At 42.3% G+C, this 14,737-nt stretch overlaps 1 protein-coding gene across 1 annotated transcript in view; it reads right to left on the reverse strand.

The window, feature by feature from the left end:
• Window positions 1-14,737, reverse strand: part of FCF1 (FCF1 rRNA-processing protein) — a 75,832-nt gene that overhangs the window by 35,711 nt on the left and 25,384 nt on the right. Inside the window, exon 4 of the mRNA XM_029598431.1 lies at window positions 7,095-7,243. Within this exon, the coding sequence (XP_029454291.1) occupies window positions 7,095-7,243 (149 nt within the window). The remainder of the gene's footprint in view (window positions 1-7,094; window positions 7,244-14,737) is intronic.

Genomic DNA, 14,737 nt, shown 5'->3' on the forward strand with positions numbered 1-14,737 from the left:
GAGGCTACATGCCAGGAAGCTGCAGCAAATCATCAATAATCATTATTTCATCACCAGAAGAAAAATAGCGCAAGTCAGCCTGGGGGACTTAGAAAAATTAATAAGTGAAATAGCTTGCCGTTGCCCTTGGTATTCCATGGAGTCTGGAACTCTAAATACCCAGAATTGGATTTCAATCGGCAATTATCTTCATACGGCTCCCAGAGCTCCCATAAAGCTAAGATTAATCTGGCAAAAATGTACAGAAGCCATTGAACACATGGTAGAAAAAAAAGGTTTAAAAACAGCAGTTTCAAACCATGTGCTTTTAGAAGCAGGCAGACATACCCTTCCCCCATCTTCTCAGTCTTCCTCAGAGACAGCAAATTCTTTGTATCCTCAGCTCCCCATACCTACACCCAAAGCACAACCAATTCACACCTTCCCCATTTCTTCAGAAAAGCAACCCTTGAGAACCCTCTCTTCAGGCTCTGTCCCAGATGCTCTTAAACAAGCTATTGTCAAGCCCCTCCTAAAAAAACCAACACTAGACCCTAAGACCCCGCTAACTTCCGCCCTATCTCTAACCTGCCCTTCCTATCCAAAATTATGGAAAAGATTGTAAACATCCAACTTACAGAATATTTAGAAAGCAACAACATTCTGCATCCAGCCCAATACAGCTTCCGTAAATACCTCAATACAGAAACCCTCCTGCTCTCCCTCACGGACCACTTACTCATAGGCATGGACCGAGGCAACTGTTACCTCCTCGCCCTACTCGACATCTCAGCTGCCTTTGATACCATCAACCATAACCTCCTCATCAACCGGCTATCCGAAATAGGCATCTCAGGCCTAGCCCTACTATGGTTTAAATCCTACTTATCTAACAGAAAGTTCTCCGTCAAGATAGGAAACGCCAACTCCACACTCTATCCCTTGTCTCAAGGTGTCCCACAAGGCTCCTCCCTCTCCTCCACCCTTTTCAACATTTATCTCACACCTCTATGTCAGCTCCTCACAGACCTCGGCCTCAAATTCTACCTCTATGCAGATGACGTTCAAATCGTCATTCCCATTCACAACTCTCTCTCAGATGCCCTTGCCTTCTGGAACACATGTCTTGCCAACATCAATGACTTCCTCACCAACATCCACCTCGCTCTAAACTCCTCCAAAACAGAGCTGCTCCTTATCTCTCCTCACCTCCCTCCCAAACCACCGATCTCCAACGATCCAGCTTTCAACGTCATAACACCCCAACCCACAGTAAGAGACCTTGGGGTTATCATAGATCAACAACTCAATCTCAAAAAACAGATCAACTCCATCCTCAAAGAAGGTTTCTTCAAGCTTCACATCCTGAAGAAACTCAGACCCCTCCTCCACTATCATGACTTCCGCACCGTCGTCCAAGCCACCCTTTCCTCAAAGCTGGACTACTGTAATGCCCTCTTCCTTGGCCTACCCTCCTCCACCACCAAGCCCTTACAAATGCTCCAGAATGCCATCGCCAGGGTCATCACCAACTCAAGGAAAGCTGATCACATTACCCCAATACTCAAAGAACTCCACTGGCTCCCCATCGCATCCCGAATTCTCTTCAAAATTCTAACCATAGTGCACAAGTCCATCCACTCGCACAATTCCAATTGGTTGGATGAACCCTTTCGTCCTATACGCACTGAACGACCCACTCGCACTGTCAACAAAGGCACCCTCTCCATTCCCCCTTTGAAAAAAGCCCACCTCTCCTCTACTAGGGACCGTGCACTATCCATTGCAGGCCCTAAACAATGGAACGCCCTCCCTACCACTCTCAGGCTAGAGCCATGTTACGCCAAGTTCAGAAAAAAACTTAAAACATGGCTCTTCCGACAAGCCTACCCTGATTAAGTACACCGACTTCTGCAAGTATCTTGCCTACGCCTTGTATTTTCCTGTAAATAGTCCGTTGCAGTTTTTATTTATTGCTTTAATTCCTCCACCTCCTGCTCTTTGTATACTCCTCCTTGTTCGCCCTCCCTGTTCATTGTAATTTCTACCTTTAAAGTTACATTGTAAACCGGTATGATGTATGCATACTAATACCGGTATATAAAAGTTTTTAAATAAATAAATAAACAATAGAGCCACCACCTGGCCTGGGTGGGGCGATTAGCATTGAATTTCAGCAGAAACTGCAGAAAGAAACCTTACAGAAACAGAATTATTAGAAGGACTTCAAGCCTTCCCCATCCCAGAAAAGAACCATGAACAAAGGGGGACAGAAAATGAAATAGAACATCTGGAGACACACACTCACATGGCTCCTGTGGCTTCCTCTGCATCCACCTCAGAGAAAAGACCCCAGGAAATAGAAAACACTGAGGTCAGAAAAACTAGCCTTCCTCCATCTTGCCTGCAACCCCCTTCCCCCACCACAAAGGGGATTAAAGAGCTGGGTGTGGCAGCAAGTGCCATGTGCAGTGACTATGCCCACAGGTCTTCAAAGAAATCAGCGTGTAAGACCTTGGGCCAAGCAGCTACACTCCTGCGTTACAAGCAAAGAAAATATCAATATGAAAAAAAGGATTTAATTAGACTCATGCGTTACAAGCAAAGAAAATATCACTATGAAAAAATTGATTTAATTATACACTTCAATGACCTCTTGCAGACCAGATTAGGCAAAGTAACTGTGCAGACAGTACAAATTTGGAAAAAATGGTTTCTCCTGGTCTTCGATGTTCAGTTGCAGAGGGACTGCATACTTAAGGAGTAGTTTCTATTTGAAATTCAGTTACAAAAAATCTGCATACTTTGAGAGTATTTTCCCCCACAAAGTGAATGCATAGCCTTGTGTTGGAACTGTGCTGAGATTTGAACAATTGCTGTATAAATTACATGTGAAAATTTCCCTTTTGCAAAGTTTATTTGGCTCACATTTAAAATGACTCCATTTCTCTGAGATTTAAGTTTATAAGCAATTGCTTGAATTGCCAGCGCACAGATTTTTAAAAAAAAATAGTATCTGCCTGCAAGGAATCAGCAAGTCCCTGCCAAGCCATTGTCTCTGGTTGATTTGTTAAACAATGCTATCTTTAAGTTCCTATTGACTGAAGGATTAATTCCTTGGGTGCAGTTCTTTTCTTTTGAGAAACACTGCTCCTCCCCCCCTTTTCTGTAACTCTTGCTAGCCACTCATGGGGGAGGGAGGGAGAACTTTTGAAAAAAAGAAAAAAAACTGGACTTAGTACTGCAGTTTCTCTCTCTAGTTTATATATGTTATAACTCAGACAGATTAATAGTAGTTACAGTCACTTTAGCATGCAGCAGACAGAGCTGAGCAAACAGCGTGTTTAATTTCCTATTCTAATAATTATAAGAAGAAATTCTATTCTGATATTCCACATTGAAAGTAAGCTCAGAGTATTATTGATTGCAACCTGGAACAATAGTTGCAATCTATAAAGTAATGATGGGGTCTCCACTAGGAGGCGCTATGTTATTCTACAAGTTATATTATATTATTGTTTTAATAATTCTGTTGTATAATAGTTTTTATTTTTCAGATCTGCGGTCCTCATGTCTTAAGGAAACTTCAGTTTTATTTTCTTTTTCACAAATTTTTACAGAATTCTGAACCTTATAATTTTTACTGACAGAGGTTGCTACATCTAAAGCAATCCCTCCCAAACCTTTTCTTGCAAATCCAAATTGATTTTATTAAATTGAATGATAGAATTGATTCTCCAAGGTTAAAAAAGTAAGAATTTCACTTTAATCCTTACCTTAGTAATTTTTTGCTGTATGCCAGTTTTTAATATTTTCCAGATTTACAGCCTTCCTGCCATGAGGAGATGTGAAGATGACACTTTGCAGTTTATTTTAACATTTTTCTAACACCTTTTGACTTTTGATCCTTGATCTAATTTTGTTTTTGATAACTTTTTGATAAGATTTTTAGCTCATATTATGTGTTATCTGTTGTCTGTCTTGATGCAAGAAATATTTGCAGGATGGATGAATATGTGTCAGTTTTGTGTAAATTAATATTTGCAAGATGAATGAATATATGTCAGTCTTGTGTAACATATGTTTAATGTAATGTCTAATATACTTGTCATTTGATTCAGCTTACAGCAAATGACTTTTCCTTTAAATGATTAATTTACATTTATTGCTATTTTACTGAATGAAAATTGATCACTGCATTAAAACTTTCTTTATAATGGGGTTACGTTCTGAAAACTAAAAATGGCTCTGCTTACTGCAGCCATTCCTTTACATGAATTTTGTCAATAATCGAATATTAAATACTTATTTGGCATCCCCTACAACACCACAGGGCAAACCATTGTGGAGAGAGCCAACCATACGCTTAAGAGCTCTGGACCAAACAAAAAGAAAGAAGGGGGGATTGCCTCTGGATTTTCCCCCTGAACAAAGTAGGCTTTTCCCCCTGAACAAAGTATTGTTTAAATCATCTAAACATATCAGGTTCACATAAGAACACAGCCATGAGTAATCATTATGGGACTAGGGTTAGTCACCCACAGCCATCAGTTTTGTATAGAATATTTAATGTCTGGTACGGTCCCGTCCCCTTATCAAAGGGACGAGGATATGTTTCTCTGCTTGCTTCCACAGGTATCAAGCCGTGGAGAGATGGAAAGGTGTCCAGGTCTACAGGACCCGATCCCCAACTTCTCCCTGAGCCTCCACAGCCCTCAGAAGGACAGAGACTGGACTCCTTGCAAAAAGCAGCACCACATGACCTGGGGACAGATCAAGGCCCTATCCAACCAATCTGCACAACTCTTAGAACAGCAAGGCCTTGAGAAAACTCCAGAGAACTTATTAGCCGCTTTTTCTTGCCTGAATGCCAACTCATTAACAATTGTGTTCTGCATCCTCATCCTTTGCCTTATTTCTCCAGCTATGGCGATTTCAGAACAAGGACTCTGACAGGACAACATGTACATCCTCGAATCAGAACTTTTCACACCTGTTGAATCGAACAGACTGTTGGATCTGCGCACACATGCCAACCCAAGCCTGCGGAGAACGACTGATGCATGCTGTACCATTTAACCTTACAGTATGGACTAATTATCCTTTACAGAGAGGTGTTTTCATTAACTCTCCAGTTAATAATACCATACTACACATCAGCAGCCGTATTCAAGAGACTGCCGCTCTTTGTTGGGACTATGATACAGGGGATGGGAAAGGGACTTCAGGTGGGAAATATCCATATTGTAACTGAACTTTTGTATTAATCACTGAACACTTACAAAATTATACCACATATATGTATACAATTGGCAGATTTCAGGATGTGCAGTGGGAGACCCAAGCAGGTACAGAAAGTATAGAGGGGATGAAGGATTTACCTTTTGTAGTTATATAGCCCAAATATAACCAATGACATGTCCACTAATCTGTTAGGAAACATATGGATGTTATGTGGGTGTAGAGCATATATGTACATTTCCCCAAGATGGAGAGACAGATGCACTTTAGGCTACATCCTCCCCTCATACTATGCAGTCAAAAATTTACCCAAAGCAAGGCTCCGTAACAAAAGGGAGGTGATAAATAATCCCATAGAAAAGTATACAGAAACTCAGGTAGCTAGAAGCCTGTTTCCCCCCATGGGGACAGATATGAATTACAGAGACTTACACATCCTAGCTAACTGGACGACTGCCATATTTAATCAGACAGTCCATGCATTAATACTACTCACAACAGAAGTCTCTCAGATTAGAGAAGTAGCATTACAGAACCGCTATACCTTAGAAACCATTTTAGCCTTAAAGGGTGGTGTTTGTGCATTAATTGGATCTCATTGCTGTGTGTACATATCAGACTATAAAGCAAACCTCACACATACCATAGAGCAGATAGAAACCATGGTTGCTGATGCACCATTTTCAGGCAGAATACCTACTTCTCCATGGGACTGGCTATGGTCGACTCCCTGATATTTCTGGTCTCAAAGGGGTGATTTCTATTATAATTACTGTAATTGTCTTAATTATTTGCCTGTGATGCTGTATTCAGTGCATACCCAACCTCATATCCATATTGAAACCTTGCTCTCAGCCCGGATATAAAGATGTCTTGTAAGATGCCTAATAGGGAATCTTGAGCCCTGCAGCGTTGGCACACCACCTGCACCAGCTCTGGGTGATATGGAGATTCAGAAGCTCATCGGTGGCTGGCACACCACGCCGAATCAGCTTTCTTCTCTCCATAATCCCTCTTCCCCTATTTCCAGCCCATACCAAGACATAACAGATTTCAGTAAGGGTCTAAAGCTTTACTGAGCTGCCTAAACAAAAACAGAAAGGGTGAGATGTGGGAAATATGCGCTTGCCAGCAAGCCATTTCATCAGGGTTTAAACACTAACTTCCCTTCTCCCTGACATTTGCCTGAATAAAAGCATCACTTGTGCTTAAGTCTCTGCCTGGGAAAGGATACCTGTTGGCCCTGAATTCCTGGGGGAGGGGCTGGGTGTTCCCTAGTCAGAGGCAGGACAAAGTCAGGAGGTATAGATTTCAGCAGCCAATGATATGATCCGTGCACACCCCCTGAGCCAAAGCCAATGGTGTAATGACTCTTCTGTTGCTATGAGAAAGTAGCCAATCATGTAATGACACATCATCTGCCTTTGTATGAATGTACAATAAAAGGAAGAGGCTCGTGAGGGCAAACCCTCTTTGCCTCCTCCCTCTTCCTGCCTGCCATGAAAACTGTCTGATGCCTCTTCATTACTCCTACATTATGTGTGTAAGACAATGTCATTCTCCCATACCCCACTAATTCCCTAAGTCATGGAAAGTCTGTGGTTCCCTTATTACCATTAGCAAAACCTCCACAATGAATGTGTAAGGTGCGACACCACTTCCCGGCACCTACAAACAGGAATCCCAATTGTCTGGCCAGCTAATGGACTCTGCTCTTCACTGAGATCAAAGACATTCACTCTTTGTTGTTTATTAATCACAAGAGACATTTTAACCTCAGATCACAGCATTCCTTGATGGTAAATTTGGTCAATAAGGTTTCACCTTTGTCTTTTGCAATACAACTAAGACGTGAAGAGTGAACAGATACTTACACTTTGCATAAAGACAGTCCATCATTGACTGAACAAGGTCCAGCTTTGCTTTAATTGAGAAGTTGATAAAGTTGGTATCGACCAGGATATAATATGGAGGTCCCAGATTTGTGTTATACTGAAAGAACAAACAGGAAGGGTATTGTGGGCTGGGAAAGTGGAGAGGAAAACAGGAGAGAGAATCATTAAAATCCAGGGTGACCTCTTCTACATACCACATTTACTAGTTTTAAATCTAGAGCGAAAGCAAACCTAAGAACATGCCATACTGGGTCAGACCAAGGGTCCATCAAGCCCCACATCCTGTTTCCAACAGTGGCTATTCCAGGCCATAAGAACCTGGCAATTACCCAAAAAGTCTATTAAACCTCAGTATTGGAGAAAGAATATCCATTAATCACTAGCTTTAATATTAAATACCAGCTTTACATGGATGATATCCAACTGTATCAAGTATTTGCAGAACATCATGAACAGACATGGTATAGTCTTTAAGAATGTATAAAGACTATCAACAGCTGGATGGGGAAGAAAAGGTTAAAATTAAATTCTACCAAAACAGAACTGCTGCAAATGGGTGGACTGGTTTCACTGTATGAGGATGTAGATTAATATTTCAAATAAATCTAAGAATCTGGTATTTATAATACATGATACTTGGCATTGCATCATAATGGTTTTCTTAGGCAAAGAGGTTGCTATGACCATATTTAGATTAAAGAGATTTGGTTAAACTTGTTGAGAAGCCTGGATTATGAGAGTGCATGAATGACATCCCTTCCAAAGAAAGGTCACAATGACTAATCAGAAGCAAGAACAGCCACTGTTGGAAACAGGATGCTGGGCTTGATGGACCCTTGGTCTGACCCAGTATGGCACATTTTATGTTCTTATGAAGAAACTGAAGAACAGGAAGACCTGTTGCTAAGGTGCCTTCCTGTTCTTCAGTTGAGTGCCCCAGGATGGGGAATGAAGAGCAGAGAGTCATGCTGAAGAACCTCAACAGATCACAGGATTCAGCAGCAGGACCTGGATCATGAGGCAGGAGTGCGCGGTCAGTGATGTTACCCTTTCTCAAGTACATTTGAAGCAAAAAGCCTGTGAGGGAGTTAGATGGGCCACTAGATAAGGAGCAAAAGGGGTGTTCAGGGAGAACAAAGTGTCACGAAGTGGGGGTAGTGAGCCCTTGGGCTACTATTGTAAAGCACACTCTATGCTTATGGCCAGGGATACAAGAACACTTAGACTCAGTAGACAGTATAATTTCTTTTTATTAATCAGTATAAGTATTCTCGGGAGATGCTGGGTAATGGATGCCCTTTGTCTGACAAACTGACCAGCATCTCTTCGTATACAGGAAGTGACTCTTCTTTTACAGATAACATTCAATTCTGGAGAAGGTTCTAGAGATTTGCGTGACTGCCCAAAGGATCATTTACATAAGTTGTAATGTCAACTGCATGATAACATCATCCCTAACTTGCCCTGATTATTTTACCCAGGACTTGTAGCCCATTTACCATGGCTGTCGAGATAGTTCTTTGTTCTGTTAAAATCTTACTGGTCAAGACAATCAACATGTCTGTAGCTGTTTTGATTACAAACTCCTGAGAATAGTGCCTGAAGCTCCCCTGTGGTTTCTTCTTTGTGACTCTATGAATAGACATCACCTGTCTGGTGCCAGCTTGCCTGCCTCTACAGATATCCAGGGACATTCTATAAGTCACTCAGAGTCCATTCAGCCCAGGCAGGCTACAGAAAAGCAGAGGCTTCTGGGGATTTCCTTCTCCATGTTGGTTTTCTGTTCAGGCATACTTCTATTAAGTTGTATAAACTTATCTTGTGCAAGCACAAGACAGACCTTAATAGGTAGCAGCTGATACGCCACAAGACTATATTTTCTGCTTGAGCCTGCAGGGCTTTCAAGGCTATGTATGAGGAAGGTAGAAGTAAGCAAGATCAGTGGCCGGGCTGAGACTGGGGCAGGCAGAGAGCAAAGCAGTCTGAAGGATCAGGCTGAGGTCAAGGCAGGAGGAGAGCAAAGCAAAGTTAAGATCCAGGCTGAGATCAGGACAAAAAGAAATCAGGCCACGGGGAGAAACACAATAGGGTACACAGGAGCAGACAAGACTGGAACATGGCAGGGCAAGAATACACAAACAAAACCAGGAACACGCAGAAACAACTAGCACTGCAGACCTGTTGTGAAGTCACTGGAAGGTGGCTCTGAGCTTCCCTTTATAGTAGGCAGGATGCGATGGCACTTGTGCATGTCACAGGAAGTCAAGCCATCAGGCACTATAAAAGGGCTCAGGAACTGCAGGAAGCTCAGCTATGTTTCTTGGAAGCAGCATATCAGAGGAGGGAGGTGTTACAGTTCCCCCCCTGGCCTCTAGGCTTGGATTTACACAGAAAGATCTGCCACCCAGGAGTTTTCTTCAGGACCATATCCCTTCCAGGCGATCAGATAGTGCAGTTTACCTTGTTGCTTAGTGTCCAAAGTTTTGTGCACTTCAAATTCTAAGTTGGGGTCTGAGGACCTGTCCCTCCACTTAAGGACCACAGCCTTCAGTAAAGAAACGTGGAGGTAGCTTAAGTTCCAATATGTCTCAGGATGGGTTAGAGACCAAACAGGGAATGAATTTAATGGAGTGCAAGTTCCGCATGCTTAACCAAACCAGAGCACCTCCTCTTGTCGGCACTCATCCTTAAGGAGGAGTTGAAGATGTCTTTCGCAAAGTTCCAGAAAATGACTGCTGTTTGAATGGCTGCTGCTGTTGCCATGGATGAAGGGAGAGGACCCTGAAGATCATAAAATTCCAGCCATGCCAGTAACTGGGCCTAGCCGTTCTGCAGCTCTGAAGGAAGGCTTTCAGAGTCTGGTATTAGATTGGGGGTGATAAGCAGAAGAGAAGTTGAGGGACACATTGAGTTTATTTCAGAGGTTCCTCCAGAACTTTGAGGTCAACTGTACCCCCCCCCCCCCCGCCAGGTATCCCATGTAAACAGAAGACTTCTTTAAAGAAATGGTAAGCAAGATTATCTTTACTGCCCTCAGCAGACAAAGGAATGAAGTGTGCTCCACAACAACCCAGATAACTGTATGGCCCTCCGATGTGGGAAGGATCGTGATGAAGTCGGTGGCTGTACGAGTCCATGGCTCTGGTACTGGCAGAGCTTGGAGAAGACCCCATGGGTGCTAATGAGACGGCTTGTTGCAAACACAGTTAGGGCATGAATCTACATATAAGAATCCTGACCAACACTAGGAGAAGAGATCACATCTCTCCCACTCTCAAGAGCTTGCACTGGTTGCCAATACACTTCAGAATTATCTACAAATCCATCACTATCATCTATAAGGCTATCCACCACCAAACAACGCTCGATCTTCAAATACCACTCAAACTACACACATCCACCAGACCCATCAGAGAAGCCTACAAAGGATCACTCCAAGTTCCCCAAACCAAAACCACTCACCACCTAACCTTTAGAGACCGAGCCTTTTCCACAGCTGGACCTTCAATATGGAATTCTATTCTGCCGGATTTGAGACAAGAACCATGCCTACCTACTTTCAGAAAAAGGCTTAAGACTTGGCTATTTAAGCAAGCCTTCCCAGACCCCAATTGAAGGACAGCAACATCATATAAGAGACTTCACAATATAATGTAAATTATTAATATTAACTACTCGGTTATCTTTCTCTAATTCTCTCCCCAGTTATATGACCCTTGTTATATTGTAACTTCAAGTTATCTCTGCACTTGTTTATGTTCTGTTATTTCGTTCACACCCCCTATGTTATAAGTAAACCGGCATGATGTGGTTTCTAACCACGAATGCCGGTATAGAAAAACCCTAAATAAATAAATAAATAAAATAAAATATGCCCGGATGTCCTAGTGCCACTGGTATTGGCATGCGATCAGCTCCATGGTCTTCTGGACCCCTTGGTGTCCACCCAACCTACTGGGGTTAACAGAACAAGCTGTACTGCAACAAAGCCTTACAGAAAACTGCATACCAGTAGAAATACTGCACCTCAATTACACATGCAGAACCATAGACTGACCCTTACCTAATACAGAATAAAGGACTACAAATTAGGCAAAATGCGGACAAAAATAAAATGGAAAACCTGAGAAACTAAATTCTGAACAGTGGAATACTGAAGAAAGAACAAAATATAAATATGTAATGCACATTCCCAAAAATAACATTCCAGTGGAAACACTGAGAGGAGAGGATCACCTTGCTGGTGGCTGAAAGGAATCAAAGCACATTATAAATTAGAAGGAAAGAGCTCAGTAACCCACATTCCAGTGGAAACACTGAGAGGAGAGGATCACCTTGCAGGTGGCTAAAAGGAATCAGTAAATTTTTGCTTGGGACATTGACTTTTTTAAAAGTATTGGGGCAAAGTATTGGGGCAAAGTTAACTATTTGGAAATATTATTTAGTGTGTTTGTGTGTTTGTGCCTTTAATAGTCAGTCAGTGAATAAAACAAGTTAGACTGTTTGCATTTTTAAATAGTCAGTCAATAAGGTAGCAGTAGGTAAGCAGTAAATACACAAGTTAGACTGTTTGTATTTTTAGTCAGTCAATAAGGTAGCAGTAGGTTGGCAGTGAATAAATAAACAAGTTAGACTGTTTGTATTTAGTCAGTCAATAAGGTAGCAGTAGGTAGTGTGTTTATTTTTTAAAAGTCTGCCTGACTATTAAAGTGTCCTCCAGACTTTTAAAGAGCTAAGTGTTTTATTTAATAAATAACTGAGTGCATTGTATTGAAAAACAAAAAAAAAAAACACAAAAAAAAAACCCCCCACAAAAAAGTAGCCAGAAGCTAGAAATAAGCTAGGAGCAGTATATACCAAAGTAAAAAAGTTGAATAGTTCAGCTCAGTTACTCACCTTGGAAAGGTGTTGAGGTAGTGTGATTAGGTTTGAATAGAGAACAACATTTGTTAATCAAGGGAGCAGTGAGTCACTCAGGCTGACTAACTAAAGTTAGACTGTTTGTAATTCCCAACCCTCCCACCCCTCGGCCACCCACCCCAAGCTCATCCCTTAATTTATAGGCAGGTGCCACTTGCACAAAAAAAAACAAACCCCATCAACAAAAACTTTATTGAGAATTCGATCAGACCCCAGTAGGCCACTACCAGACATATAGTGAATTCACTAATACATTTAAAGGAACTTAGACACATTCCTACTCCCATAGCAACCTAAAACTTAACTAGGAACTGATCAAAATTGAGATGAAGGCAGCAGTCCAGCAGCAAGAGGGGGGCTTCCCAGTCTTTTGCATCGAGTGTCACATGTATGATTTTTTACCCACCGGTGAGAAGTTGTACATGTGCATGCGATGCAAAGAGCTCCTGGCTCTCAGAGAACGAGTCCGATCTCTGGAGGCTAGAGTGGCAGACCTGGAGGAGCTGAGGGAGACAGAGAGGTATATAGATGAGACCTTCAGGGACATAGTAGTCCAGTCCCAACTTCAGACTGGCAGCCCTGGTGCTGCCTTGGAGGAAGAAGGTCTCATAATGGGAGAGCACCAACCAGATGTAGCAGGAAAGGATCCTGTAGCAAGGACCTGCTCTCTAGGTGATGCATTGTCCTTTCGCACTGAGGATATCTCCCCAAGGCCTACTGCCCAGGAGGGAAGGGTTAGGTCGGCCGTCATAGTTGGTGATTCGATTATTAGGAATGTAGATAGCTGGGTGGCGGGTGGGCGTGAGGATCGCCTGGTAACATGCCTACCTGGTGCGAAGGTGGCGGACCTCACGCGTCACCTAGATAGGATTTTAGACAGTGCTGGGGAGGAGCCGGCTGTCGTGGTACACGTGGGCACCAACGACATAGGAAAATGTGGGAGGGAGGTTCTGGAAGCCAAATTTAGGCTCTTAGGTAGAAAGATTAAATCCAGAACCTCCAGGGTAGCATTCTCTGAAATGCTCCCTGTTCCACGCGCAGGTCACCAGAGGCAGGCAGAGCTCCGGAGTCTCAATGCGTGGATGAGACTATGGTGCAAGGAAGAGGGATTCAGTTTTGTTAGGAACTGGGGAACCTTTTGGGGAAGGGGGAGTCTCTTCCGAAGGGATGGGCTCCACCTTAACCAGGGTGGAACCAGACTGCTGGCGCAAACCTTTAAAAAGGAGATAGAGCAGCTTTTAAACTAGAACAAAGGGGAAAGCCGACAGTCGCTCAGCAGCGCATGGTTCGGAGAGATGTATCTTTAAAGGATACTAATGATGCATTAGAATTAGGGCATCCCGACAGTGAGGTTCCAATAATTAGAAAAGTAGTCCAAGTGCCTGTAACTAAAAACTCACCTGAGCTAAAAAATTCTAACTTATCCCTATCAATTAAAAAGCAGAATAAAAATACAATCAAAAAACAAACTTTGAAATGTTTGTATGCTAATGCCAGAAGTCTAAGAAGTAAGATGGGAGAACTAGAATGTATAGCAGTAAATGATGACATAGACTTAATTGGCATCTCAGAGACATGGTGGAAAGAGGATAACCAATGGGACAGTGCTATACCGGGGTACAAATTATATCGCAATGACAGAGAGGAGCAGTCGGGAGGAGGTGTGGCGCTTTATGTCCGGGATGGCATAGAGTCCAACAGGATAAACATCCTGCATGAGACTAAATACAAAATTGAATCTTTATGGGTAGAAATCCCTTGTGTATCAGGGAAGACTACAGTGATAGGGGTATACTACCGTCCACCTGGTCAAGATGGTGAGATGGACAGTGAAATGCTAAGAGAAATTAGGGAAGCTAACCAAATTGGTAGTGCAGTAATAATGGGAGACTTCAATTACCCCAATATAGACTGGGTAAATGTATCATCGGGTCACGCTAGAGAGATAACGTTCCTGGATGGAATAAATGATAGCTTTATGGAGCAATTGGTTCAGGAACCGACGAGAGAGGGAGCAATTTTAGATCTAATTCTCAGTGGAGCACAGGACTTGGTGAGAGAGGTAACGGTGGTGGGGCCACTTGGCAATAGTGATCATAATATGATCAAATTTGATTTAATGACTGGAAAAGGAACAGTGTGCAAATCCAAGGCTCTCGTGCTAAACTTTCAAAAGGGAAACTTTGATAAAATGAGAAAAATTGTTAGAAAAAAACTGAAAGGAGCAGCTACAAAATTAAAAAATGTCCAAGAGGCGTGGTCATTGTTAAAAAATACCATTCTAGAAGCACAGTCCAGATGTATTCCACACATTAAGAAAGGTGGAAAGGCGGCAAAATGATTACCGGCATGGTTAAAAGGGGAGGTGAAAGAAGCTATTTTAGCCAAAAGATCTTCATTCAAAAATTGGAAGAAGGATCCAACAGAAGAAAATAGGATAAAGTATAAACATTGGCAAGTTAAATGTAAGACATTGATAAGACAGGCTAAGAGAGAATTTGAAAAGAAGTTGGCTGTAGAGGCAAAAACTCACAGTAAAAACTTTTTTAAATATATCCGAAGCAGAAAGCCTGTGAGGGAGTCAGTTGGACCGTTAGATGATCGAGGGGTTAAAGGGGCACTTAGAGAAGATAAGGCCATCGCGGAAAGATTAAATGATTTCTTTGCTTCGGTGTTTACTGAAGAGGATGTTGGGGAGGTAC

The sequence above is a fragment of the Rhinatrema bivittatum genome, chromosome 4, assembly GCF_901001135.1.
Source record: "Rhinatrema bivittatum chromosome 4, aRhiBiv1.1, whole genome shotgun sequence".
NCBI classification, from domain to species: domain Eukaryota; kingdom Metazoa; phylum Chordata; class Amphibia; order Gymnophiona; family Rhinatrematidae; genus Rhinatrema; species Rhinatrema bivittatum.